Below are 23,734 nucleotides of genomic sequence, written 5' to 3' on the forward strand. Positions count from 1 at the left end.
TAAGCGTGTTTTCGCAGGCTTCAATTCACGGTGTCTTCTCGCGGTAACGTTACTGCACAGTTAGCTTGCTAGCTAACTGCATCGTTTCCAGGTTTCGTATCCAACTGGGGAAAAAAAAGCCAAACGGAGAGGCGCGGGGAGAGGATACGCATCCGAACGCTTTTTTAAATCCAGGCTGCACTGAGTAGCTGGACAATGCCGCACAACTTTCAGCCCGGAGATCTGGTCTTCGCTAAAATGAAGGGGTACCCCCACTGGCCAGCCAGGGTAAGCAAGTATCGTTAGCGTTAGCCAGCAGCCGGAGGGGCGGAGGGGATGAGCTGCTTTGCATGGGACGCGTTAGAAGGTTCGCTGTGTATCTCCAGCGTTGGCTATCGCAGATATCTACCGCACAGAAATAACCCATTCGTTGTGATGACACACTGCGTTTCAGGCATTTGGGATAACGTGTGTAGCTGCACAAGTCTCGAGCTGCTGCCATCCGTAGTGCAGCTGCATGGACGTTAATGTTACCCTAATGGCGTTTTGAGATCATTAATTAGCTTCATGTAAAATGAAAATACAGTGTCAGCTGCCGATTAAAGTTGCTGTACGATCCGAAGCAGTCCTAATAGAATTTACACCTGCATATTGCTTATTTTCCACTCTTTGCTCATCTATGCGCTGCAACTACAAATGGCATCTGAGTCCTGTGAAACATTCTGAATCATTGACCCTTTCCACCAAAACGTCTTGTTTGTTTACAGATTGAAGACGTGGCCGACGGGGCCGTGAAACCTCCCCCTAATAAAATCCCAATTTTTTTCTTTGGGACGCACGAAACGTGAGTACACAAGTGATGTGTTGCGGCAGGGAGTGAGTAGTTGGTTATACCTGTGTGTACAGATGCGGTTGACTCCGCGAAAACTTTTTTTTTTCTGGAGAGCGTGACATTTTCACACTGGCTGAACTAGTTACCAGTTGTACAGTTCTTCTCTTGTCGCGCGTAGGTCATTGACTGTCTCAATTTGGGCCCCAGACCCATCTGATTCTTATAACAATATGAATCTGTGAGAGTTGTGGCATGAAGCAACAAACAAGTTACTACCGTCACATGATGATGCCACAGCCCTTTCTTCAGCAGTCGGTGGTGCAGTATTCACCACCGACTCGTGTCGCTCTGGTTTTGAGGCGTGTGTTGACGTGTGTTTGATCAAACACCATCTGTTTGTCAAGATTGGACATGCAAGTAGCTTCACATAACTCTAGGGGGCACTGTTTGCTGCTTGTAGATCCGTTACAGGAGCGTGAACACCTGCTTCTGAGGATAACAGCAGGCCTGTTTTAGCTGATGATCTAGGTGTTATGAAAGCTGATGTTGTTGTTTTTTTCCCCCTCCCTCTGCCACACAGAGCATTCCTTGCGCCAAAAGACCTATTTGCCTACGAGAAATACTGTGATCGCTACGGGAAGCCCAACAAAAGGAAGGGATTCAATGAAGGTTTATGGGAGATTCAGAACAGTCCACATGCCTCCTACAGTGCCCCGCCTGCAGTAAGTTTCCTACATATAAGACTCATTTTATGTCACCTCTTGATTTGGGTACAACCAACTGGGACCTCCTTTGTATTTGTTTTTTTGTTTGTTTGGTTTTTAAGTCCACAATCTCTGTTTTGTGCCTGACAGTAGGCACAAACATGCAGTGACGTTAATACAAACTGTCACTGCATTGTCACCACAGTATGTCGTAACATAGCAGCCGCTGGAGTGGATCCTGACAGCTTCTCCAAACTGCGCTGACCTCAAGTGAGACGTCTGTGTCAATCTTTTCATTGTTTGTGTGCAGCCAGCCAGCTCTTCTGACAGCGAGGGTGGCAACAACAACAACGACGGAGGAGGAAGTGGAGGAGGAGGAGGAGGAGGAGGAGGAGAAGGGAGTGACGAGGATGACGAGGAGGAAGAAGCAGCAGCAGCAGCAGCAGTACCTCAGAAAGCCGACTCGGGCAGTGAGGGCAATTCAGATTCAGGGAGTGATGACCGGGGAAGGGGCGGAGGTGTGAAGAGAAAGCCAGCGCCTGCCAAGGTAAGTGCCTCTTCAGTTCACTGCAAGTGTCAAAGGCTTGAAAAAGTGGTGGAATGAAAAATCCTTTTTAGGATTGTTTTGTAAATCATTTAAACCTAAATATGTGTGTTTCATTTGTGTTATACCGATGAGTTACATTAAGAGTGACGATAATAAGTAACGATCAAAGTAACTTTGCCAGGCCCAAATACTTGGTTGTAAATAAATAATTGACCTTTGAAAATGTTTCCTGTTTCCCTCTCATTTCAGCGGCCTCCGCCTCCGAAAAAGGTTCGCGGTGGTTCCTCCAGTGATCGAGATGCCGAGAGCGGGTCGCCGTCTGAGTCAGAGCCCACACCGTCAGACTCTGACTCCGGCAAGAACAGCGACCAGGTACTCCCACACACACACACACACAGCTTCCGATCGGCCCCTGATCCGAGACTGAATGCATTCTTCGACAGGATTTCACGCCAGAGAAGAAAGCAGGAGGGCGAGGGGCGAAGAAAGCAGGAGGGAGAGGGAAGAAGAAGGTGATCCATCGGCTTTGTGACGCTACATGTCTTGGCTTTTGAAGGTTGTTTTTTTTCCTGAAACCCTTTCCGTCTGTTCCAACGCAGAAGGCTTCATCTAACTCTGATTCAGACTCTGGGTCCGGGTCAGAGAAAAAAATAGCAGACAGTGATTCAGAGGATGAGAAGCCTCGTCCGGCTCTGTCTGGCTCTGAGTCCCAGTCTGGCTCCAAGTCCGACTCGGACTCTGATCCACCTCCTCGTAAAGGGCCACAGGCACGCAAGAAAGGTTTGAAAAGCCTTTTTTGACACTTTTTGTGTTCAATACATTGTTAGCTCCTTGCTACATATATTTGTATATTGTTCTAATATTTTACCTTTTTTCTTCCAGAAAAGCCTGCACCAAAGCCTCAAGCACGGAAACCAAAACCAGCCCCGGTGAAACGGGCACCTTCATCATCCTCCGACAGTGACAGGTCAGCATGCTGCTCTGAGGAATTTAACTGCGTGCAACTGTTGCACGCAAAGCCCTGAGTTAACGTGCATCGGCGTGTTGCGTACATAAAGACAGCCTTGTGTTTTCACAGCGACAGTGAAACCGACTGCATAAGTGAATGGAAGAAGAGAGACGAGGAGCGCAGGCGAGAGCTGGAGGAGCGCCGGAAAAGGGAGGAGGCCGAGGAGCTTCGCCGGCTACGGGAGAGGGAGAAGGAGGAGGATGAGAAAAGGAAGAAGGAGAAGAGCAAAAAAGGGAGCGACAGCGACAGTAGCAGCAGCAGCTCAGACGAAGGTGTGGATGATCACCCATTGAAGAAGTCCAAGAAGCCCCCGCCGCCCCCGATCCCTGCCCCGTCTGACTCAGACTCGCCACCGCCCTCGGAGGTATTCGTGGTACAATTAATGCCAGGCCTTCTCCCATTCTAAGTTGCAGTTTTCCAAAGTGACGCACGCAACTTTTCTGTTTTCGCCATACCAAGGTAAAGAAACCACCCAAGAAGTCCGACAACCAGAAAAAAGCCAGAATAAAGAAAGAGAAGGAGAGAAAAGAGAGAAAAGAGAAGGAGCTAAAAGAGAAGAAATCCAGGCAGTCAGAGGAGAAGTCCCGAACCAGGTGAGTGCACAGCCGCGAGCTGGGTAACGTATGCAAACTTCATTAGATCAGCCTCATTAAAATTGAATGCATACAGATCAGAGTCCCTTCTCCCTCTACAAGGTCTAAGCCTGAAAAACCCAAACGCAAACCAGAGAGGCCGCCGGAGAAGAAAGTAGAGAAGAAAAAGGGTTAGTGTTGCTCATTACTACTCCGGTTGCACAAGGGGCAATTATGGTCTGTGCGAAATGGGGCGTAGTGAATGATTTCAGCGTTATTGGCCGACTGTTTATTTTTGCGTGCAGAGCCATCGCCAGAAGAAAAACTGCAAAAGCTTCACACAGACATAAAGTTTGCACTAAGAGTGGACAACCCAGTGAGTCGCACCTCTTGATTTTTGTCAAGTTTAACTTGTCATTGTTGTGTCGGGTCTAAAACACACTGTGCTACATGTTATTTTCAGGACATTGACAGGTGTCTACAAGCCCTGGATGAACTCAACGCCATACCTGTCACCAGTCAGATCCTCCATAAGAATGCAGAAGTTATTGCCACACTTAAAAAGGTGCATCTTCATGTTTCTAATCCGAACGCTCGCAGACGTTGTTGGCGAAAGCCCTGTTTGCTTATGTACAGGATACGGTCAACAGACAGCAGGCAGCACTGTGTGTTTATAATAACACTAAGTAAACTTTTGGAGATACAAGTTTGATTACACGCCAACCAAGGGGGTGTGCAACCTCTGTGGAACCATCAGTACGCCCGGCTTTGTGTTTTGTTGTTTCAGTGTTATTATTGACTAATTAACATTATGAATTATGCACATATGTAGCCCATAATATTGTTGCTTAATAAAGATATAGCCACATGCAGTCTGGCCAAACAGGGGATTTTAAGATGACGATTTTATACCATACTACTCAAAAGTTAAAGAAAGTTAAAACTGTCCTTTCTGTTGTAGTCGACTTGATTTTTGGTATGGTGAAATTGTTGTTACATCAGCTGACTTTTACAGAAGTGCTATCCAGTGTTGTGGCTAAAAGTATGGTATTTTATATGTCATTTTATTTTATTACATTCATTGGGCCTAACTTGTAAAATATATGTTTCTTGTGCCACAACTTCTTCTTTCTGTAGATTCGGCGGTACAAAGCCAGCTCTGCGGTGATGGAAAAAGCTACTGAGGTCTACAACAAACTCAAACTTCGCTTTGTAGGTAAAGGTGAAGTGGCAGCTAAACCTGGTACAGAGAATAAGGATGAAGAGGATAACGGGGAGATGAAAAATACAGGTTAAAAACGCAAACAAACAAATTCTCTGATTTTTATCCCTGTTTTGGCTCCACATTGCCTTCAGGTTTCCTTCCCAAATTTTTTTGTTTTGCTATATATAAAACTACATTTGTTTTTGTTTTTTAGACTCCACTCCTGTGAATGGGGACACAGACGTGAAAACAGATGACGGGGAAGCAGAGGACAAACCAAAATCACCTGCTCCGGAGGAGAGACATGAAAATACTGCTTCGAGTCCAATCAGGTGAAAATATAAAATACTTGAAATATATAAAAATCATTCAACGTCATGTGTTTTGCTGTATTTTCCTCCAGTGTTCATGACGACCCGCAGGTCATAAGATAGTAAACAACCTTTGCTAATGCGAGTATCCCATCCCTTTCTGTCCCGCACAGCAGTTATTCTGACTGATGATGCACTGTCTCTCTAGGCGCAGCCCCAGCAGCCCTGCTGAAGAGCACACTCACAAATACGAAGAGACCGACAACTCCATTCCGGCAGAAACAGAACCAGCTGCTGCAGAGAGCTGAGTGATCCTCAAACACCACCGCATTGGACCAAGTAGTAAAGATGGGGTGGCCTCATTTTTGACGTTGTGCTGCCCTCCTGACCCGTCTTCAAACAACCACACACCCAGCATATTCTTCAGTGTCTCTTAGATTGATGGGTTTTTTTTTCTTTCTCAACATTGTGTACTCCGATGATCAGAAACCAGAACAAGGCACACACTGCTCGAACTGTTCGTTTTTTTAGAAGTCGCCACAGCGGAAAAGGAGAGCTTCTTCCCGTGATGAATTGTGGTACTGAGTGGGCCCTCTCTTGTTTTTCTAAATGTACTTTTCCTTTTATACGACGCTCGGCCTGTGATCAACCCTGTACCCCCCCCCCCCCCCCCCGCCGCCGCCGCCTGCTTCTGTCTTCTCGCAACCACAAGAACTCTTACATCAGTCTCTGGCACCACAAGTATATTAAAAGATAACATTTTTAGCACTTCGGATAGGAATTTTAGGCTGGGTTAGTACGAGATGTAACTAATTTTCGTGGGAAAATGGAGCCATGGCATTACTTTTTTCCACGCATTTGGTGCACCTGTCGGCTTCGTTATTTTTTATATATATAAAAAGCCTATAATACATCACAAAGGCCTCATGTATGTGTGTATGGCATTTTGAGAGTGTACAAGTACTATTTGTGAGTATTTTATGTTAAGTATTTTTCTTCTGTCTTTCACTTCTTGATCCAGTTACTCCAGTATGAAACAAAACAAAACAAAAAAGCCATCAACTGAATGATTTAAACTGTTTTCCAACAGAGGTCCATTTTTTTGTTTGTTGGGAAATTTAATTTTTAAATAGCCTTGTTTGCAATTATTTGCATCTACATATTTGTCTCAAATTATAATTACCGTGGATATTGCCACCTTGCACTCTCATCTCCCCACAGCGTCCGCTCTCAGTGACTTGCGTATAAGTGCAGCAACTGTACAGATTGAAAACTGCCCCGGAAGCAAATGAGTTCCTGTGTAGCTGCAGTCTACTTAGTCTGTTTTTTTTTCTGTCCATGCATACAAACAGGTGTTTTTAGTGCTATGTAAAATGGCAAAGCATTTCTATCACTAAGTTGAGACTTGAATAAAAATCTCAGCATGGTTTTTGTTCCAATTTCATTTCAATTTTCTATTTATTTATTTCATTTTTATTTCATATTTTTGTTCGTTGCACTTTGGCACATGGATGTGTTTATCACCATCACTGCTATTAACTGGAGCTGTGTGGCAACCACTTCTAATTTAGAGGTACCATATTGTTTTATTCTGCACACCAGTGGAGTCAGTGGAGCCAAATTTAATTGACCTGAAGACAGCCTACCATGCTATAGTTTAACAGTGTTTAACCAAAAAATACACTGACCTCTAAAACTACTGCTTTGCTGGATGGTGGGAGGTGTCACTAACTTGTGGTAGCTGTGCCGTTTTCTACGTCACAAGAGGCAACCCAGACGTTCCAAAAACCAGAACAAGCAAAAAGCTAAGGAAAAAAAAACTCTGTAAAGCTGTTTTCCCCCCAAAGGATTTAAAGTTGACATTTTGTTTCGTTTTTGTTTATTAATGTTACACCTTGCAAGACGCGGTCTCATTCAACAGTCGGCGAACAAGAATCGGGAACTGGACCTTTAATTCCGCCAATTCCCAGATGAGAATCTCGCATAATACTCAAGTCAGCTGACTTGGTTCGGACGCCATTTTGTCAGCCATTTCCTAGGCTGATCCGCTGCTAGCGTCTCTGCACAGCACAGGACAGCCCCGTCTGGCCTCAGCTTCATCTGCCCCGGGCTTGGTAAACACGTCCAGCACGCACAGTTCCCTCCGGGTGGATGAGAGACAGTCTAGCGGGTCGCTCGGCACCCACTAGACCCCCTGGAAGGCACTCGGCCTCGCTGGACAGAGGAAGCGGTACCGTTTAAGAGACAGACATGGCTCTGAAGATTGTCAAAGGGAGCATCGATCGGATGTTCGATAAAAATCTTCAGGATCTCGTACGTGGCATCAGGAACCACAAGGAAGATGAGGTAAAACGACCCGGCGAGCGCATCCAGGCACCCAAGACGGTTTCCCAAAAAACTCGCTTTCATTGACGTTTACGTGTAAACGCACATTTGCCCTAAACCGTTATCGTTGACTAGCTAGCTAACGTGACTAGCTGACCCCAAATGAACGTCAGGTAGGCTGGCCCCCACCGCCGAACGTTTCAGCCCAGTCATTTCAAGTAGCCAGCTAAAACTACTAACGTTGTCGTTTTTTGCGACTCGGTGTCTCGCAAAAATGTTTTGTGTTTCAATTAAGGACGGGGAACGGTAACCGGGGCTAACTTTTGCTCTTGCCGTAGCCTGTCAGGCTTCACGCAGGGAGGCTGACCGACGAGTTGTTGATGACAGCTAGCGACCCTGCTAACTAACCAGTTGGAGGAAGCAGCAGATCGATAGATTAACATGTTTAACCGGAGATTATCCGAATATCGGGGACCTAAGCACAGACACCCTCATGCAAGCGTGGCATTCTGCCCAGAGACTAAATGTTTAATAATAGTTTTGGTGATTAAATGAATGCGTAATTATCAAGGTTTTCCTGGGTGATTGCTGCAGTTTAATCCAATTGAGTCACTCAATGACACTAACCGGTGATGTCTGTTGTGAAGATGACGCGGTAGTAGCCTCTGAAAGAGGCCCCAGCATGCGTTGAATTTGATTTCAACGATTGAGAGATGTGCTTGATGTGGAGGCTGCAAGTTTTCTCTCTCAAAACCGACGAGTCTGCTCCGCCCGAGCTCGGTTTGAATATTCCCTTAAGTGTCTGAGGATGATGTCATCACTGAGACTGATGTCTGTGGGTTAAAGTGGATGTTGACGGCGCCAAATTGAGGTGGGTGAGGAGGAGTGGGATGTGCCATTATCGGCCACTGTCAGAGGGTGGCCACGTCTCCTTCTCTCATGGCCCTCTCACAACATCTTGTTCCCTGTGTCTGACGTCCTTCCGCCTGCAAGGCATGGTGGGGCTGCAGCGAGGTGCACACCTGCAACTTTGAGCTGTGGGTCAGGTGTGATGTGTAGAGCCAGCGTGTCTGAGCTGGAACCTCAAAAACGTTTGCTTTGGCTTTCTATCTGGACGTAATGCGTTGAATCATATCTGATTAGCACCTACTTAATGTAAAAAATAACCTGATTTCGCCTGATGACGGCCAGGGATAGACTCCATACGACCCCTGCAACCCAGAGTGCAGGAGGAAGCAGTACAGAAAAAGAATGAATGAATGAACAATGTAAAAAATGAGCCCTTTTTTTTACACTCCAGGTTAAGTTTCCATGACTTTCCATGATCTATGATTCACGCTTTGGCCTGAACCATTCAAGCCACCGTAACTCAATCTGCGCTGCCTAGATAATGTGGCGGTTGCCTGGTCAACTGCGGACAGTTTGCTGAAATATTAATACAGTGTGTGCAAGTGCCTGCGCGCGTGCATGCATGCACACCTGAGTGTGTGTTGACTTTAGCCAGGCCAGCTCACAGTTTCTCATGTGCTCTGTTTATTTTTCACCTGCTTGCTGAGTATTTGCTCACTTTCCTTCCTTGGGCTTTTGGAAAGGCAGACATGACATGTTGAAAGAAAATGTTAGCATATTATAGCTTTATTATTATTATTATTATTATTATTATTATTATTATTATTATTATTATTTTATCTGTTGTGCTTCTCAGGCCATTGGTGCTGACAGAAGTGATCTTCGTGAAGTTATGGTAGAGTGGTTCAGGAATCATTATCAGTTTGTCTCTCAACTTCATTGCATTTTAGACAAAATAAAAGTTTGTACCCAATTAATTTTTTTTCAGGAAAACATGGACTTTCATTGTGCACTTTCTGCAAGTTCTGTGGGCTTATTATTATTAATTATTATCATTATTATCAGCAGTACTCGTAGTAGTAGCAGTATTATTATTTCTCCAACTTTGGTCTATCACACAATGTTCTCTTGGTTTGGACGTGTTTTCCGTTAATCTTGAGTTCTCCTTCCTCAGCGGGTAAAAAAAACAAAATGATTGTCTGTGCGCTTGCCAACTATTCCAACTATTTAAATGGATTCTGAATCGGTCATTGTGAGGAACTGTGATGATGAAGCACTGTGTGTGCATGCTTGTTTAGTGACCTTGTGTAAAAATCCCTCCCAGTCCGTCCTGCAAGGCCCAGAGGCAGCAGCAGCAGAGCTCAGCCCTCCTTCCTCCCCCCTCCTCTTGTCACTACACTGTCTCATGACTGCACACACATGACCAGCACACTCCCCAGCTCTGCCAAACCTATACGTGTGATAGTGCGTTGCACGTTTCCCCACTCTGAACAGTGGCCGGACGATGGCTCTCCTGTGAATTCTGAGCGAGCTTCAGCTTCTTTAGTGCGTGAACATTTAGTGCCCCGGCACTTTATTTAAGCAAACTGTTTTTTAAGCATTCGTGTATGATTAACGGACAGGGAAGCTGTTGAGACATCCCTGGCCTTGTTACTTGCGTAAAACCACCCTTGTTTCCAAAGAGAAGTTAGCGAAATGACACATCATTTTTGATTTTGTCATTTTGTTCAGTTTTAATCAGAGGTTGAGTTTCCTCAAAACATAAGCACATTCACACCATGAAGCCATGAACTGCCATTGTCGCCATCAGGCTGCTATATCAGTAGTAAAGCAGAGGCAAAACCTCTTAATATATTGTACATGCATTAAAAATAACGCATTTCATGTCGTTTGTTGACTGACGAACAGCTTTAGCGTGTGAAGCTAACACCTTGTGACCTATGTATTTAAGTCTATATTGTTATGGTTGACACCATACTATGACTGCATAAGTAAGCCTGCAAAAGCAGCCGTTCAGCCGCACGTCTCCGGCTTGCCGACGTCACGTGAATAGAAAATAACAGGCACACTTGTATTTTCCAGCCTCCTCCTGGTGCCCGGTAACACATTCATTCTGTCAGTCAGTCAACCCTAATCTGATCTGGTGCCTGTTGTTTGTCCCGCTCTTTTTCATGCCCTCAGGCCAAGTACATCTCCACATGCATCGACGAGATCAAGCAGGAGCTCAAGCAGGACAACATCGCAGTCAAAGCCAATGCAGTGTGCAAGCTCACCTACGTAAGATGTCTCAAATCCTCTCCGGCTCTCAAAACTGAAAATTCATTGATAAACAACCATATTGTATCTTTCTAGTTTGCATGTGGTTTACAGATGCAGTCCATAGATTCCTTTGTAGGAGTCAGCCAATTCCAGGATGTTACAGAAGCTGTATTACCTTTCAGGATGCTCCAACAGTTTGAGGCTGCCTTATTGTATTCCCAGGTTATGCACAAAAAAATGATGTATTCTGTTGGATCTCACTTGCACTTTTTTGCGCAACACTCTCCACACAGCCTGACTACCAGCAGGCAGCCCTCAATTGAGAACCATGGCCAAATTCTCTTTGAATAAAAGCACTCTGTCTATTTATAACCTGGGCCCACATTTAGGATTAGATGCCTTGATGCAATTGACATTTTGTGCTCTCTTTAAGAGCTTTTAGCTGGAATCACGCCGGCTCTCTGTGCACCGCAGAGACAGCTCGGAGCCCTGGCCTGCCTTTTATTAACCTGTTGCCTCTTTTTTTTTCTTTTGCATTGCAGCTTCAGATGCTGGGCTATGACGTCAGCTGGGCCGCTTTCAACATCGTTGAAGTCATGAGCTCATCCAAATTCACCTACAAGGTGAGATGAAAACACAGTGGGGATATCTCGAAGATTTCAGCTCTCGATCTCTATTTCTGGATTCTCTTTAGCCGCATTCAGACTGGCAGCCAAAATCCAATTTTTAGCCCATCCAGATTGAAACCGGATGGCTCTTTTGTAGTCTGAACAGTCAGAAATCACATGGAATCAGATTTTTGCAAAAATGGATTAAAACCACCTTTGGTTGGTAGTTTCAAATTGCATTTAGACAGATGCGTCTCAGTCTGAACAGCTCCAAACACACCGATCAGCTTTGACGTCACGGACAGTCAAAACTGATCGGTGTTGGTCTGGTGTGACTTCAACCTGATGTCTTAAAGTTGTAGCTGAGCACTGGTTAATTGATAAAATGATAATTGTTATAACTGTATTAAAAGAAGCAAGCTTTGTCATTTTCGCTGTACGTCAGTGTCTTCTCTATTTGATCAACAGAGGATTGGTTACCTGGCAGCCTCACAGTGCTTTCATGAGAGCACTGACGTCATCATGCTTACAACCAATCAAATCCGAAAGGTAAGTCATTTCCCCCCCCATCTCTTCTATTCAAGCGATTCATTGTCTTGGCAACCTGTTTTCTCTCTTACGGACCTTTTTTTTGTTCTGTCTCCCAGGATCTCAGCAGTCCCAACCAGTATGACACTGGCGTCGCCCTCACCGGCCTCTCTTGTTTCGTGACCCCTGATCTGGCTCGAGACTTGGCCAACGACATCATGACACTGGTGAGCAGTGGAGAATCTGTTGCAAGGATTTAAAGCGCTGTGTCTTATTTTCAACGAAACCGTCAATCCCCAATGTACCCAATTCAACCCCGATCTTCAGGTCTTTACAGTGAACAGTGTTTCTGCGCTCTCGTTTTGCTTCACTGCAGATGTCCCACACGAAACCCTACATCAGGAAGAAAGCGGTGCTGATCATGTACAAGGTGTTCCTAAAGTACCCAGAATCCCTGCGCCCTGCTTTCCCCAGGCTGAAGGAGAAACTGGAGGACCCAGACCCAGGTAACTAGAAGCAAACACGCTGCCCCACTTACTCAGCGGGATCAACGCTCCCATTTAAAACAACTTAATTGTTGCATCCGAGTCTGGGCAGCTTAATTATGACAAGTCAGTGCTGGCCTGTAGATATTTATTTGTGGATAAAACCAACACTTGACTCCATCTCTGTCTGTCTCTCTCTGTCTGTCTCTCTCTCTCTCTCTCTCTCTCTCTCTCTCTCTCTCTCTCTCTCTCTCTGTCTCCCTCTCTCTCTCTCTCTCTCTCTCTCTCTCTCACTCTCCCTCCCTCTCTCTCACTCTCCCACCCTCTCTCTCTCATGTGTGAATTGTTCCTCAGGTGTCCAGTCTGCAGCAGTAAACGTCATCTGTGAGCTGGCTCGCAGAAATCCCAAGAACTACTTGTCTCTGGCCCCACTCTTCTTCAAACTCATGACCTCCTCCACCAACAACTGGGTTCTCATCAAGATCATCAAGCTGGTGAGTCGACAGGAGTGAAATATACATTTTTGGGCGTCACTGAAAATGCCGGTGTTGTGAATTGGGGGAAAAATGCATGAAGGAAAAAAAGACCGTAGAGTTTTCAAGTAGATGAAGGTTGGTGAAGTGACTGTTGTATTATTTAGGACCTTTCGTCTCCTCCATTAGCCCTTATTGCGCAGATCAATTAAGTCTTATTGTATTAAAGACCAAACTTTAACAGAAGGTTGTTCATCATGATTTTCTATGTTTATTTCACAGTTTGGGGCGCTGACCCCTCTGGAGCCGCGTTTAGGGAAGAAACTGATCGAGCCTCTGACAAACCTGATCCACAGGTGAGACAAATGTTCCAGGAGTTCAAACACTCCTCTGTGGAAAAACAAGAACCTTTTTCCACAGTTGCCATCTATTTGTCTTCAACTTCTCTCTCATTCTTCTCCTTCACAGTACCTCCGCCATGTCTCTGCTATATGAATGTGTCAACACTGTCATTGCAGGTAACTGGCACTTTATATTGATATTGAACGACGCCCAGAGTTAATGGACTAGTTGTCTAAAAGGGACGAGATCCCAACTTAGAGATGTTTCGTCTTGTCAGTGTTCTATTTACGGCCCCTAATCAACTCTCTGTCCCACATTACAGTGTTGATTTCTCTGTCCTCTGGGATGCCCAACCACAGTGCTAGTATCCAGGTAGGCTCCTCTGCATCCAGGCTAATTTATGAGGATGTTGCTTTGAACTTTCCCTTCAGTTGCGCTGCAATGTATGTCGTTTACAGGTGATTGAATGAAGGAAATCCTCAGCCAGCTTTTACTTGGCTCCACATATAATGCATGAAATTCACTATTTTAACACATATTTGCCTCCACGTTCCCACATGCTTGCCAGTTTGACAAATGTGTAGCAGATGATGTTGATTGTTATCCCTCTGTCCCACTTTCTACCCCCCCAACCCTTTTCAGCTCTGTGTGCAGAAGCTGCGAATCCTGATAGAAGACTCGGACCAGAACTGTGAGCCCTCTGTCAATGCCTGCAGTGTGTCATTTTCTCATTGTCTGCGTGTTTCTGGAATAGCCCCTCCCACCCGCCCGTAGACGAAAACAGCGTGTAGACCCCGTGACTCCTGATAACTCGAAACATCGCTACTCTGCCAGTCCCCGTTTGGAATCCCCACTCAACTGAAACCACACCTCCACCTGTGCATCCGTTAAATCTCGCGACACAGGAAGCGATCATCCGATCATCATGGTCTGTTGCTCGATTGTCAAGGTGGTATCAGTTTGACTCTGGCCTTCGAGTTATCTGGAACCCCCCAACCCTTACAAAGACATCTGTGTGTACTGCGTAAACAGTAGAGCCAGTCTTGCTATAGAAAGCTGTGAACCTGTGGTGATTTTGTTTACCCTTTCACCGCACCAATTGTTGGTTCTTAGAGGCCTCATACAAACATTTTGCCACAATATTTGGAAAATGTAGTCTTTCATTGCACTCCTTTCCAAAAGTTCTTTGAATGTAGGATTTTAAATGTCATTGATTTTGGAAAATTCGTGTCCAAACTACCTTTAAGTATGTTGTTAGTCGATTTATATGTTAATACTTTATGAAACATGATTCTTACAACACTCATCGGTGCCAGCTTTACACAATATCAATATTCAAAGGTCAGACGCAATGACTCAGGATATTAAAATGTTCGGAAAAAAGTAACTAGGTGCAAGACAATAAGAAATACAAGACAAAAAGTCAATCAAGACTGTCGGCCCAACCTCCCCTAAGACCCCCGCCACAAGGTCACCAGCAAACACACAAAAGCTTATTGATCCAAGAACCCGAGAAGCTTTTGTCTCTGCCAGATTAGATGAGCTGCAGAAGGTCGTGAGTAACCAAACCTTTGGATCTCTGAAAATATCTTTTGATGAGAAGATACAAACCATAAATCAGGACAGTTGTGTGTGTGTGCATTTTTTTTTTTGTCACCTGTGTATGTGTTTGTATGTATGTTTTCCACCTCCGTCTTGTGTTTTGTGTTGTCTTCCCTTGTCATGTGTAGTTTTTCATTTCTGTCTTTTAAGCTGAAAAAAACAACTTTATGCTAAATGCAGCGACAGCGATGTTTTATTTACAAGCAATTTATCCTAAATATGATTTCTGTCATATATTAGAATGTTGGTATACATCTTGTTTTTAGAAATAATTTTAATATGTAATTTAATGAGCAATAGAAACTAAAAAAAAAATAGAAAGCATATTTTGAGAGCAGGCATGACATGCACATCTAACATGTTTCTGGTGGGTTTTTTTTTGTTATAAGTGAAGTACCTGGGGCTGCTAGCTATGTCAAAGATCCTGAAGACCCACCCCAAGTCGGTGCAGTCCCACAAAGACCTCATCCTACAGTGTCTGGACGACAAGGACGAGTCCATCCGCCTCCGAGCTCTGGACCTGCTCTACGGCATGGTGAGGACACTCATCCAGTCCACTGGAAGAGTCAAGTCGAAAATAAGATGTTCCCTAACGAATGCTTCTAAAATTGGAATCCAACTGTCGTGCAACTGTATCCCAGGTGTCCAAGAAGAACCTGATGGAGATTGTGAAGAAGCTGATGCTGCACGTGGACAAAGCGGAAGGAACCACCTACAGAGACGAGCTGCTCACCAAGATCATCGACATCTGCAGCCAGAGCAACTACCAGTACATCACCAACTTTGAATGGTCAGAGAAGTTTGCATTTTTGCTCTTGATGTTTAAAAAGGAAAATCTGATGCTTGGATGTTCTGAAGTGGTGCAGCTCTGTTCTGTTTAGTTATCGTTATTGTTTTCAACTAAAACAAGTGGTAGTCCAGAAAAAAACTATTAAGGCCAAAATCTAATGAATTTTCTGTAATCGTCTTGCTAAATGTCCCTGAATGACTAAGTCTGCGACTAATGTATGCAATGGAAATGTGCCTTTCCAAATAAAAAGATAATTTCAAAAAATAAAAAAAATCTATAGTTTCCCAATAAATGAGCCGAGTGCACTTCCCCCACTTTGACCGACAGGTACATCAGCATCCTGGTGGAGCTGACCCGGCTGGAGGGCACGCGGCATGGCCACCTCATCGCCTCGCAGATGCTCGACGTGGCCATCAGGGTCAAAGCCATCCGGGGCTTTGCCGTGGCTCAGATGGCCACTCTGCTGGACAACGCCCACCTCCTCACAGGCAACATGCAGCGGATGGGCATTTGCGAAGTGCTGTACGCCGCCGCCTGGATCTGCGGCGAATTCTCAGAGTACGTATGCCTCAGCGTCCCGCAGTGTTCGAGCTGACGGAAGTAACAGAGGGCAATGAGTCACTTCAACGCTGTTTTTAATGTCTTGATTTTGATGCAAACGGCCCTCCTGCACACATTTTAGAGGATAAACTCAAAGCCGTTTGATAGGGCTGCCTTGGTTCACAGAATCTTCACATCAAATCTGCGTTTTGAGTCTCAGTCTAACCCAGGGGTCATCACCAGGAAATCTAAAAGCGTGTTTAGGTACATTTCCCCCACCCTGACCTCCAACCTCCTCCACAGGCACCTGGAGAACCCGATGCAGACGCTGGAGGCCATGCTCCGTCCCAAGGTGGCTACCCTGCCCGGCCACATCCAAGCCGTGTACGTTCAGAACGCAGCCAAGCTGTTTGCCACCGTGCTGAAGAGCCAGGAGGGCAACACCAACAGCACGGCGGCGCAGGAGACCAGCCAGCTCATGATCGACAGGCTGCCGGTGTTCGTCCAGAGCGCCAACCTGGAGGTGCAGGAGAGGGTGAGTTGGATAGATTTCTTTTTTTTTCTTTTCATCTGGCACGGCTCCAGCATGTGCCGATCTTCACCTCTGTCCCGCTTCCCCTGTCTCCTCTCAGGCGTCTTGCATCCTGCAGCTGGTCAAGTACATCCAGAAGCTGCAGCAGAAGGACGTGGAGGTGGCAGAGGAAGTCAGCGCTCTGTTTGCAGGAGAACTCAACCCCGTGGCCCCCAAGGCCCAGAAGAAGGTTCCTGTTCCCGAGGGGTGAGTCGGCTCATTAAACGCAGCCCAACTACGGCTCAGTCGTAGAGCTGTTAAGCCCTCAGCTCTTGTTAGCGACACCGAAGCGTAACCGAGGCTGTGTGCGCAGGCTGGACTTGGACGCCTGGATCAACGAGCCTCCGTCAGAGAGCGAGTCGGAGGATGAGCAGCCCAAGGCCATCTTCGCCAAGGAGGAGCCCAAACACTCTCGACCCCGTCACACAGAGGTGGACGAAAAAGAGCTGGCAAGGGTGAGCCAGCCTTTGGGAAATAGCCTTTTAATATATTTTAGTTTTGCATGCTCCACATGAATGCATTCACCGAGGATGAAAAGGTGCAAAAGTGCGTGTATAAACGTATTCCTGACTTGTGAAAATGTTTTTTGTTTACCACTTTTCAGAGGAGAGAAGCCAGAAAGCAGGAGCAAGCCAACAACCCCTTCTACATCAAGGCCTCTCCGTCCTCTCAGAAGGTTTGCCAACTGTAAACTGCTTGGTTGTTATTTTGCAAACTTTAGAGAGCCACTTGGATGAAAACCTGCTGTGTGTCAGTAATGACAATAGCATACAGCGCCCAATACATCGAGTGTAGGTCGATCGCAATAGTAGTGTCAGTGGATCGTATGGCATAAAAGAGAGAGAGAGAGAGAGAGAGAGCTAGAGAGACCTGTGTGTCGGACAGCTTCTCCTTCTCCTTCTCGCCTCTTATGCGTTTCACACACACACACAACAATTATCCACAACCTACGTGCTCAAAAAGATACTGAAAAACATCCTGACATTAACATATTTTTGCTTTTCAAATTAAACATAGGCAGTTATAACCTTCTTAAGACTTTTAAACCATGAGTTTGCTGTGCAATTATAAGCGTACATGCACATGGGAACATGTTAACCCATTTTATCCTATTTATTACTATATTTAATTAATTATGTGGTCGTTATCTTGGTCGTTTTATAAGTAGGTTGCATGTTGAAAAAGTGTGTGAACCCCTGATATATGCCATAATAAACATGTAAACTGTTTTGATGATCTTTATAGGTGTACCAGGAAGCTCCTGGAGTGGAACACATCCCAGTCGTCCACATTGACCTCAGTGTGCCTCTCAAAGTCCCTGGTGAGCCGCAGTGAACACTCAGAGTAGCTCGGCCTTGGCCGTCGTTGTGAAGCAACAAAAATAAACTTTTGTTTTCCTTTTTCCCCCTGTTACATTTAATATGGACATTTCCTCCAACAGGCTTGCCCATGTCTGACCAGTATGTGAAACTGGAGGAGGAGCGTCGGCAGAAAGAGCGAGCGGAGAAGAAGAAGAAGGAGAAGAAGAAGCGGAAAGAGAAGCGCAGCAGCCGAGGGAGGAAGCACGACTCGGGCCCGGAGAGCGAGGAGGACATCACCCCGGCTCACATGGTGGACATCGTCACTGAGGAGATGCCAGAGGTATGGCCGAGCCTCGTGAAGACCTCACTGGCTGCAGAATCTGTTTTTTTTGTTTTGTTTGTTTTTTAAACCAGACACACAGATTGAACACAGTCTGTTTGCGTTTGGCCGGCCGTCATTACTCAGCATGTGATGTCAGTGGCTCAGCACATCCTGTCCCACTTTCTCTATTATATTGTTCATGACTCATTTCAACAAGTCGGTGACTGACCGAGGCCGTGTTCACTCTCTCTTACGTTCAGAATGCCTTACCAAGTGACGACGACGACAAAGACCCCAATGACCCTCATAAAGCCCTGGATATCGACCTGGACAAGTGAGTCTGCTCGTCCAAGAACGAGAATAAGCGCCGTCCCAAAGGAGACGACTCCAGCGACTTGTTTTTATGCATCTGGCAAGACTCATTTGCTGAAAATAAGAATGAGAGTTATTCAATGTTAATTAGGTCCCTGGCTAAAATGTGGATTTTCCAGTTGTTCTCACAGAGCCTCTGGGTCATACCTCACCTTGTTGTTGTTGATTCATTCAACGATGTGTCAGTCAGTCAGAAATTTAGTTTCACTGAAGCGTTGTTCGATTGAGCAATGTATTCCTGCTCAGTTCACTCTGGACTGTTGGTGTGACCCAGTATAAAAATATTGTTTATATTTATATAAGAATTAGCTGCAAACCAGAAAAGTGTTTTAAACCTCAGCTCAGCTGGAGCATCTTCTTCTAAATACTGGGTGTCACTTAAACCACAGGTGGCGGGGAAATGTGTTTATGAACCAGTAAACTGTTGCTCAGCCGACGGCTTCAAAGCTGAATTGCCTCGCCCTGTTGTAATGGAAATGCAATCCCTGTGCTTTGATCGACTGAGATAGACAAAGCCGATGTGTGTGTGTGTCTGTTAATGTATATTTATCAGGCATTTTCTTCCTAGCGACAAGAGCGTCTGAGAGCCGATCCGGCAAGACGACAAAACTACATTCTGTAATTTATTTGTGAAATTTGTAGCTGAAGACTCTGCTCAATTTGACATGCAAGCCATTTCTGACTGACTCGCCTCTGTGTGTGTGTGTGCGTGTGCGTGCGTGTGACAACCTCCACCGGACGTCATAGTGGTTGTGACGCGGCCCCTTTTACCCACTCTCACTCTTTTCTGATGGCCTTCTGCTTTTTTTGCTTCCCCCTTCTCTGTGCCTGCACACACCCACTTACTGCCTCTCTGTGTGGGCAGTTTGATGGAATCAGCTGGGCGAAGGTGAGTAGCAACCCCCAGCAAGCAGGACGCCGGTCCAGCCTGTGCGTGCCGTGGACTGCCTCTGCCTGTCCTCCTCCTCTCTGTAGCTCTACTCGCTCTCTTTCTGCTCGTGCTGACTAAAGCGCCTCCCTGTCTTTCAGTGTGCAGCACCTGCTGCTTCCCATTCCCGCTCTTCCTCTTTATTCTCTTATCTCTTGTGTTTTTAGTATTTATGAGATAGCGTAGTGTGATGTTGCATATTCCCTTTCCTCAGATTCTGCTCCCATCACTTTAACAGCACCAGTAGCACCTTCTACAACAGGAATATATCACTGTAATAATTTTGTGGAGTTGCAGCTGAGTTTCTCAGGATCTTTTACTGCCTTTCTTCCTGGCATTTTCAACATCATGCTTGTAGGAAGCAGCTTTCTTTTGTTCAGATTTTGTGCAGATTTTCTTCACATAAGATTTTTAATTTTGGGACTAGATAAGTTGGTTAAAATTAAAGGTAACACCATGATTGAATATTTTTATCAATTTGATCTAAATGCAGTGTGAATCATGCAAAAGTTTACATATAGTTATAAGTTTTCTGTATGTCTTAGTGTTGTGCTGTGAGAGCAAACGGTTTGTTTTTATAGAGTACCACCAGCAGGGGGCTGTAGTGCATGCTGGACCTTAAAAAGAGGAGCCTAGATGGGAGAAAAAAAGATTTTGACAGCTCTTGTCAATTTCACAGACATGAATTTTATTCCGCAGTTTTGTGAGGTCTGAGAATTGGAAGTGCTTGAAGCTCTGCAAGAGAATGACTTCACCTTAACGCTTTGTATGAGACCTGGCTGCTGCAGAACGTTTGCCTGAAAAACTTTGGGATTGTTGCATCGTTCGTCAGATTTTTTTTTCTTTCTTTTTAACAAACTCACATCGAAGTTGAAGGAAGCGCCGTCAATTTTTTTTCCCCGGCTATGTAACGACATCTCACCACCGTCCTTCCCGGGTCTGATTTTCCCTCTTTGCCATTTCGCTTGTCAGGCCGCTTGCAGACACCGAGAAGCTGCCCGTCAGGTCCCACCGTGCCGCCGAGGCCCCGAAGAGCCCGGTGGAAGACGGAGAGGCTGCTTCGCAAGAGCCCAAGAAGAAAAGCAGCAAAGAGAAGCGGGAGAAGAAAGACAAGGACAGGGAGAGGAAGGTGAGGGAGAAATGACGCCGCGTCCCCCAGTAGGGGAGTATTGCGCTTCTTCCGTTCTAGGAATGAGGCGGAGAACGACGAGAGCAGCTGACAATCATGGCGCGAAGAGTCTTCACCGCTCTGCTTGTCCCCCTCCGCAGAAGAGCAAAGAGGAGAAGAAGAAGAAGAAGAAACACAAGCATGGAGAGAAGGAGGAAGATCTGATGGGCGGCCAGGTGGATGAACCTGTGGGCCAGGCGGATGAACCTGTGGTCCAATCAGAAGAAACCAATGAGGTCGCTGAGGTCGCGGCCACCTCCACCAGCGCTGAGGTGTGTGTGTTTGTTTGTTAATGTATATTTATCAGGCATTTTCTTCCTAGCGACAAGAGTGTCTGAGATCTGATTTCGGCAAGACGACAAAAGTGCGTTCTGTAATTTTGTGAAATTTGTAGCCCAACCCCCAATTTACAAGTGTATTTAAAGAAAACCACAGTGAAACAAAACTCTTCTGCAAGTATCGCTGGGTGTAAAAAAGAAAAATAATAATAAACCAAACTGCTGGTATCAAACAAAATGCAGGTATTTAAAGTCTACATGCATTTTGTTCATCATAGTTTCAGATTTAAGGTGAAATCTGCTTCATTATTTGACGGCCGAACTGGACAGCGCTGGAGCCAATGAGTCACGTTGACGTTTCACAATAAAATCCAGCACATAGAAAAACAAAATCCAGCACATTGTTCATTATGATGAAAGTCAGCCAGATCCACCGTGTCATCATTGACTTCAGTGGTTGCTTCTGAAGCGTGCCTGCGCCACGCCTGGTGTGCTCTTGCACACTGACTTCAGTGGCCGCGGAGACGCAAACGCACCGCAGACGCTTTTGGTGTAAATTGGGGGTTTGAGAATCTGCTAAATTTGACACGCAAACCACTAACTCAGCGCTCCACTAGCTCCTCCCCTCCTACTGGTCAATGAGCCTGTAGTGATCCAGTGTTGGCCTCCTCGTAACCGAGTGCTCCCATCCCTCCCCCCCAGCCAAATAGTTGATTTATTCATGAAATCCAACAGTGTAACCTCTGTATCCTCCTTTTTTTCATGAATAGTTGAGAGACACAGAAGCTGTTTGGTCCTCACCTCCTCCTACTCCTTTCCCTCCCTCCCTCCCTCCTCCAGGTTACGGATCTGGATTTCTGGCTCTCAAATGCTCCAGCGCCCTCTAACAGCCAGGTTGAGTCGCCCTTGCTCTCTCTCTCTCTCTCTCTCTCTCTCTCTCTCTCTCTCTCTCTCTCTCTCTCTCTCTCTCTCTCTTATCAGATCGTCCACTCCGCTTCCATGAGCTTCCTGTAATTCCATTGTATTTCTTTTTTTTGTCTTTTTTTTGTTTCCTCTCTGCACATCGCACCCTGATTTCAGTCTTGTTCCGCACACGTGTTTTGATGCAAACCTTCCTTCACAGGTCACACAGCACATCACTCTCCTCTTCCATTCTCCAGCTTCTCTGTGTTTCCTAGCATGCGTGTGTGTGGACTTGTCTCACTAGGTACTTCTCCTCAGCTTTTGTCAGGCTTCAGCAGGTCCTTTTGCTGTTGTCACTGTTGTGTCGGTGCGTCTGAAGTTGCCTCGGACCCTTGGGAGTCTGATTCACTCAGAGCCATTTGTTTCCGCTGTCACGTCCTGTGTTTGTGCATGTTTGTTTGTTTGGGTCTGGGAATCGTTGCTCTGAAAGTGATGAGTAGAGGAAGTTAAAAGGTTGTATTATTCATGTATTGCTGTAACTGGGTAAAAAAAAAATAATAATAATAATTATTATTTTGCCTCCCACTTTCTGTTGGCTCTCTGCCACCTGGGATACATTAGATAAATTCAATTTAGCGAAGCAAGTGTGCTGTTCTCACCTCTGTCAAATATTGATGGAGATAATATACTCTCCACAGTAATGAGATCTGCTTCACACCTTGAGTGCCTTCTCCATCATTTCGATTTGGATCAGCGCACCTCTGTAATATTTGGGTCGTGACCGAGTTACGCAGGTTGCTGTCGATCGCGTTCTAATTTTATGAATGATCTCACTAACTCCACTTCCGTCCATCTGCCGACACAGAAACAGGAAATCCTCTTTGTGTGTGTGTGTGTGTGGCATGCTGTTTGTTTACCGCTAATGTGCGCATGTGTTTCTTTTATTGCGACGTGTGTGTAAACAGGAAGCGGCAACAGTAGTAGCAGCAGCAGCAGCAGCAGCGGCAGCGGCAGAAGCAGACCCAGTGCCCGAGGCAGCCTCAGCCACGGCGCCGGAATCGGAGCCGGATGAGCCCAAAGACGCCGAGGTGGACGAGACTGTGAGTCACCGCCGATGATGCAACAGTTAGCAACTAAGGAAGTGCGTTGGTCCCTGTTTGAGATTCACATTGACGCCGGCCTGACAGCACGCAATCGTCTTTCCACCCTCTCACCAGAAATCCTCCAAACACAAGAAGAAGAAGCAGAAAAAGGAGAAGGAAGAGAAGGAGAAGAAAAAGAAGAAGAAGCACCATCACCATCACCACCACAGCGACGGGGGCGGGGAGGACTCGGTGCAGAATGGCACGGTGGAGGAGGAAGAGCCTCTGCCGGTCAGTGATCACCACGTCGGCGCAACAGCCGCTGTTTGACGTCATGCCTGGTTTGCCTCGTGTTGCCTGGTTGTGCACACTGAGTGACTGCGAAGCGTTCTTATCTCAGACCAGCTCCCCTCTCTCTCTCTCTCTCTCTCTCTCTCTCTCTCTCTTTTACAGCCCATGTCCAATTACTGCCTGCTCGCTGAGAACTCTTACATCAAGATGGTGAGTGACGCCAACTTCAGCCAGTTCAGTGGTCACTTGTAAAGCAGCGTCCATGCTAATCCTACGGATACGCTCCTTTCTATCCAAAAGCTCTTCGGTCAGGTGTCAGCTGGCCTTTCAAGCGTTTTGTGTCTTTTATTTCAGTCGACTAATCAGATTTTCACATTAGAGATCGATCAGCAGTTTTACTTTAATCTTGTGTCCCCGTGCAAGATCGCAGCGCGCAGTTTTATGCCGTTGGAGAAAAGAAGGAGCCCGTTTGATCATCTGAGCGACCATGTGATGTTTGCCCTCAGTCGACATGGTTGAAGCACAGTGCAGTGACGCTGTCAAAGCAACTTTCCTATTT

General features: G+C 45.9%; 2 protein-coding genes and 1 long non-coding RNA gene across 10 annotated transcripts in view; 2 read left to right on the forward strand and 1 right to left on the reverse strand.

Moving 5' to 3' along the window:
• Nucleotides 1-6,585, forward strand: hdgfl2 (HDGF like 2). Of its 3 annotated transcripts, none has more exons than XM_076022972.1 (16): nucleotides 1-267; nucleotides 747-823; nucleotides 1,392-1,533; nucleotides 1,826-2,062; nucleotides 2,312-2,434; nucleotides 2,506-2,574; nucleotides 2,662-2,842; nucleotides 2,945-3,029; nucleotides 3,141-3,435; nucleotides 3,531-3,664; nucleotides 3,767-3,834; nucleotides 3,949-4,019; nucleotides 4,107-4,208; nucleotides 4,781-4,934; nucleotides 5,062-5,179; nucleotides 5,332-6,585. In XM_076022972.1, exons 1-16 carry the CDS (start codon nucleotides 196-198, stop codon nucleotides 5,345-5,347), a joined length of 1,944 nt encoding a protein of 647 aa, XP_075879087.1. In that variant the 5' UTR covers nucleotides 1-195; the 3' UTR covers nucleotides 5,348-6,585. The 3 variants fall into 3 exon arrangements, with proteins under 3 accessions (XP_075879087.1, XP_075879089.1, XP_075879086.1); XM_076022974.1 differs by having other exon boundaries at nucleotides 5,335-6,585; XM_076022971.1 differs by having other exon boundaries at nucleotides 2-267; nucleotides 5,367-6,585.
• On the reverse strand, nucleotides 6,256-7,232 carry LOC142886057 (uncharacterized). The gene is made up of 2 exons (XR_012926363.1): nucleotides 7,107-7,232; nucleotides 6,256-6,963 (listed from the first exon to the last, which is right to left on the reverse strand). It is a non-coding gene; the product is annotated as an uncharacterized LOC142886057 (long non-coding RNA).
• The window catches only part of ap3d1 (adaptor related protein complex 3 subunit delta 1), a 22,069-nt gene continuing 5,552 nt past the window's right edge, over nucleotides 7,218-23,734 (forward strand). For 2 of the 6 annotated variants that reach the window (XM_076022963.1, XM_076022966.1), the window contains exons 1-27: nucleotides 7,218-7,504; nucleotides 10,514-10,609; nucleotides 11,134-11,214; nucleotides 11,668-11,748; nucleotides 11,847-11,954; nucleotides 12,104-12,233; nucleotides 12,567-12,706; nucleotides 12,968-13,041; nucleotides 13,154-13,203; nucleotides 13,350-13,399; nucleotides 13,670-13,718; nucleotides 15,019-15,164; nucleotides 15,271-15,419; nucleotides 15,747-15,977; nucleotides 16,263-16,494; nucleotides 16,592-16,737; nucleotides 16,844-16,985; nucleotides 17,135-17,206; nucleotides 17,776-17,851; nucleotides 17,972-18,171; nucleotides 18,414-18,487; nucleotides 19,391-19,414; nucleotides 20,426-20,582; nucleotides 20,723-20,893; nucleotides 22,768-22,902; nucleotides 23,020-23,175; nucleotides 23,338-23,385. In XM_076022963.1, coding sequence (XP_075879078.1) covers nucleotides 7,409-7,504; nucleotides 10,514-10,609; nucleotides 11,134-11,214; nucleotides 11,668-11,748; nucleotides 11,847-11,954; nucleotides 12,104-12,233; nucleotides 12,567-12,706; nucleotides 12,968-13,041; nucleotides 13,154-13,203; nucleotides 13,350-13,399; nucleotides 13,670-13,718; nucleotides 15,019-15,164; nucleotides 15,271-15,419; nucleotides 15,747-15,977; nucleotides 16,263-16,494; nucleotides 16,592-16,737; nucleotides 16,844-16,985; nucleotides 17,135-17,206; nucleotides 17,776-17,851; nucleotides 17,972-18,171; nucleotides 18,414-18,487; nucleotides 19,391-19,414; nucleotides 20,426-20,582; nucleotides 20,723-20,893; nucleotides 22,768-22,902; nucleotides 23,020-23,175; nucleotides 23,338-23,385 — 3,114 coding nt within the window. In that variant the 5' untranslated portion in view covers nucleotides 7,218-7,408. Of the gene's footprint in view, nucleotides 7,505-10,513; nucleotides 10,610-11,133; nucleotides 11,215-11,667; nucleotides 11,749-11,846; nucleotides 11,955-12,103; nucleotides 12,234-12,566; nucleotides 12,707-12,967; nucleotides 13,042-13,153; nucleotides 13,204-13,349; nucleotides 13,400-13,669; nucleotides 13,719-15,018; nucleotides 15,165-15,270; nucleotides 15,420-15,746; nucleotides 15,978-16,262; nucleotides 16,495-16,591; nucleotides 16,738-16,843; nucleotides 16,986-17,134; nucleotides 17,207-17,775; nucleotides 17,852-17,971; nucleotides 18,172-18,413; nucleotides 18,488-19,390; nucleotides 19,415-20,425; nucleotides 20,583-20,722; nucleotides 20,898-22,767; nucleotides 22,903-23,019; nucleotides 23,176-23,337; nucleotides 23,386-23,734 lie in introns of all 6 variants that reach the window. The other 4 variants (XM_076022967.1, XM_076022968.1, XM_076022964.1 and 1 more) reach the window with 3 other exon arrangements.

This window comes from Nelusetta ayraudi, unplaced genomic scaffold, assembly GCF_046127955.1.
Source record: "Nelusetta ayraudi isolate G7.1 ecotype Tasmania unplaced genomic scaffold, CSIRO-AGI_Nayr_v1 ptg000013l, whole genome shotgun sequence".
NCBI lineage: Eukaryota > Metazoa > Chordata > Actinopteri > Tetraodontiformes > Monacanthidae > Nelusetta > Nelusetta ayraudi.

Bases quoted from the DNA above. Each gene is read 5' to 3' on its own strand.
- hdgfl2 (XM_076022971.1), top strand. From the start codon at position 196: ATGCCGCACAACTTTCAGCCCGGAGATCTGGTCTTCGCTAAAATGAAG. The intron at 2,435-2,505 runs GTACTCCCACAC...ATTCTTCGACAG, and splicing joins CCGGCAAGAACAGCGACCAG to GATTTCACGCCAGAGAAGAA. The intron at 2,843-2,944 runs GTTTGAAAAGCC...TTTTTCTTCCAG, and splicing joins GCCACAGGCACGCAAGAAAG to AAAAGCCTGCACCAAAGCCT.